The following is a 3,677-nucleotide window of genomic DNA, read 5'->3' on the forward strand; positions in this document are numbered from 1 at the left end:
ATCAGTGACCTGGGCAAATATAGATTAGATTATGCAAATTTGTTTTAAATACAATAGCTGACTAAATTTAATGCTATGATATAATATTTTAAAATTAATTGTACTTTCAAAAAAGATAATTCAGCCATTGTTGGTTCATTTGGTAATAATGTTCAATTTCTTCAAGAGTCTTATCTTTTGTTTCAGGCACAAAGAAGTAAACAAAAAATATACTAATTAAACAAAACACGCAAAAAATCCATGTAACTATATCAACCTCTAAAGGAGGTATGAAAAATGAGGCTGTAGCAATTAAAGAAAAGACCCAATTCACAATTAAAACAGTGCTACATGACAAACCACGAAGACGAGGAGGAAATAACTCCGACATAAATAGATATGGTAACGGTCCCCATCCAATCGAGTAGCATAGAATAAATAAAAAAAAACACAAAAAAGCCAACAATGAGTACTTCGGATCGTACTTGACATTAAAAGGTTCTAACACTCGTATATCTTCATCAAATAAATTTATATTTTTATAGTATTCATTATAGTTCGGTATAATAAAAAGCTGTAAATAAACTCCAAGTAAAGAGTTACATAAAAGCATACCCAAAGCGCCAAGCATGAGGAGTTTACGTCTTCCAAATTTGTCAACAATAAAACACATGATAACTGTACTTAATAAATGTGTTACATACAAAGGTATAATTAAAAAGCTGATTCCTGACTTTTTAAATAATCTCTGACCAAAAAATAATAAAGGGTTTATTCCACACATTTGCTGAAAAATCATTAGCATTGAGCTGTATACCAAAGGTCGATAGAAAGCTGGTTTTTTAAAATCGTTTAGTGCTGCAATTGGCTGTTGTTCTAAATAAAAATAAAACAAATATATTAAACTTTTTGCAATAAAACAAACTAAACTTTTGCAACAAATCTGAATCATAAAAAAAACTTTATTACATTATTTAGTAAAACGAAAAAATATAGCCTATGAAAATTCAATATGTGATGCTCCGCAGCTAAACTAGGTAACTTACAAAAGTTAATTAAATGGTATTTTTGTATCAAAAAACATTTTCAAGTGATTATCAATATTTGAAATAAATAAAGCATTAAAAAATAAAAGTACTTTGTAAAAAATGATTTTAATGTAGGTATAGAAGTTAAACATTGTTAATTTTTATTCAAAAGGGGTTTTAAAGCCCTCTAACATCCCAGTGGGCACAGGACCTAAATAAGACGTCTTTTGAACGTTCAAAAGACGTCCAAAACGTTCAAAAGACGTTTAAAAGACGTCTTTTTTACATCTTGTGCCCACTGGGATTATTGACAAAAAAATACTTTCGTAATAATTTACGTATTGCTACATTGTTCCTGTCAAATAAGAAAACCTTAAAAGCTGAAAGATAAATTTTAAGATATTTACTAAAACATTGCACATTTTTTATTATGTCAGACTTGGCTTTATTACTAATTAGCATCTATATAAGACTTTTTTTGATTTTTATGGAGGTGCAAATTCTTCTAATGAGTCATATTTAACAACTATTTAAAAGATTTCATTATTTTAAGTTTTTTTCAGAACTTTTAAGTAAAATTTATTTATTTATTTTTGCATAAAGTTCTTACTAGTAGCGTTTACGAAACACCATAATCAGTAAATTTCTGAAGCATAAGTTCATGAAGTGGTGTGTCAAACGCTTTTACATAGTGTAGTTTTTTGGTATATTTTTGAAATGTGAGACTTCGTTTAAAAATGTAGTAGTAAAATTTCATCTATTTATTACTGTTAAAGAGAAATGTTTTAATATATTCTTTATAAATAACCAAAGTTTAACATATATGATTAACATATGTTCCAATTTAACATATATTCTAGTTCATTGAGACGCTGTTTTCATTTTTAGAATTACCAATATTTAGCGCTTTTTATACTGCTAGTGATGGTTACCACTGCTTTGAAGTCACTCTAAAAATTATTTAAGTCAGAAACACTCAATAAGAGCAAACAGGCGAGTCTTGTGATAGATAGGTTATATTTAAGGAATAAAAAGATTTTAAATCGTTATTGCAGATTCACTTTATCAATTGATTTTTCTATATTTCATTCAAGCAAAATGACTGCTCTAAACAAACTTTACCCACTCTAAGATATAAATGTGTTATGCATCAATTGCATTTTTAAATATTTGATGTTTTTTGACTTTGATTTAAAAATTAAACCCTGCAATATCATCTGTAGTCTCATAATATACATCATATTATATATATATATATATATATATATATATATATATATATATATATATATATATATATATATATATATATATATATATACATATATATATATATATATATATATATATATATATATATATATATATATATATATATTTATATATATATATATATATATACATATAAATATAGAAAAAAAATTTGAAGATATAAACAAATTTAATTTTATATAGACCACAACTATATGACTATTATATTTGAAATGCATCAGATTTATATCTTGTTTTTTGCAGCATTTGTATAAATCTTTTTTGTGCAATCTTACCATTGAAAATGTATGCATACTGAAATCAATTTTTGTGTTTTTAACAACGAGAACGTTTTTTTGGCAAACATTAGTAAAGTCAGGTTAAAAAACATAATTATAATAATAATAGTAAAACGTTTTAAATATTAGATTATGTTTATATATAAATATAAAAACATATATATATATATATATATATATATATATATATATATATATATATTTATATATATATATATATATATATTCATATATATATATATATATATATATATATACATATATATATATATATATATATATATATATATATATATATATATATATATATATATATATATTATATATATATATATATATATATATATATATATTAGGGGCTGTCATTTTTAAGGGAGTTTTTGAAAACGAAGTACATTTCCAGCTAAAGTTGGAGCAAATATGCTTAAACTTGGTTACAATTTTTTTTAGGTCAATCGGATGACTTTTAAGTTCCCCTCAAGACTAAAGTTGTTAAGAAATTATACTTCAAAAAAGGAAAAATAGGGTGTATTCAGAATGTTTCAGGGGGATTAAGATAAAAAAATTATTTCCTTTTTTTTTTCTTTTTTGTTAATTGTTGTCTATACTTTTAAAAGGGTTTGTCTATAATTTTAAAAGGGTATGTCATCATAGTTTTTACATATTTTAAGTTAAAACAATATTTACGAAGGGAAAAAATGAAAATTTTATGTTCACGCAAGAGGTTATGAAAATCGGCAACGATAAAAAAATTCTTATAAAATAATGCAGAAGAAAATGTGCTGAAGTCACTAAGAGTGTTTTTAAACAAATTGTACGTGAAGCTGCGTTACATTATTTTATTTTTTTAAATAACTTTCGTATTTACTTGTATGTTATTAATCGAATTACAATGTAATGTAAAATTGTATTGAAGTTTTTATCTAATTACAATCCATTAAATCTATTTAGATTGAATATAAAAATGAAAAAAAAATTGTAAAAGATATTGGAAAAAGGAAGTTTTTGAGAACAAGCAAAAGCAAACTTTTTATCATAAATGAGGCTAAACCAGCTATTACATGTACATATCTAATTTAAAAAAATTATTTTGATATTTAAATTTTATGTTAAAAATTAA

At 23.7% G+C, this 3,677-nt stretch overlaps 1 protein-coding gene across 1 annotated transcript in view; it reads right to left on the bottom strand.

Moving 5' to 3' along the window:
- LOC136079031 (facilitated trehalose transporter Tret1-like) overlaps positions 1–3,677 on the bottom strand; it is a 20,468-nt gene continuing 16,791 nt past the window's right edge. The window contains exon 2 of the mRNA XM_065794788.1: positions 1–855. Coding sequence (XP_065650860.1) covers positions 107–784 — 678 coding nt within the window. The 5' untranslated portion in view covers positions 785–855 and the 3' untranslated portion in view covers positions 1–106. The remainder of the gene's footprint in view (positions 856–3,677) is intronic.

The sequence above is a fragment of the Hydra vulgaris genome, chromosome 04 (genome assembly GCF_038396675.1).
Source record: "Hydra vulgaris chromosome 04, alternate assembly HydraT2T_AEP".
Lineage (NCBI taxonomy): Eukaryota > Metazoa > Cnidaria > Hydrozoa > Anthoathecata > Hydridae > Hydra > Hydra vulgaris.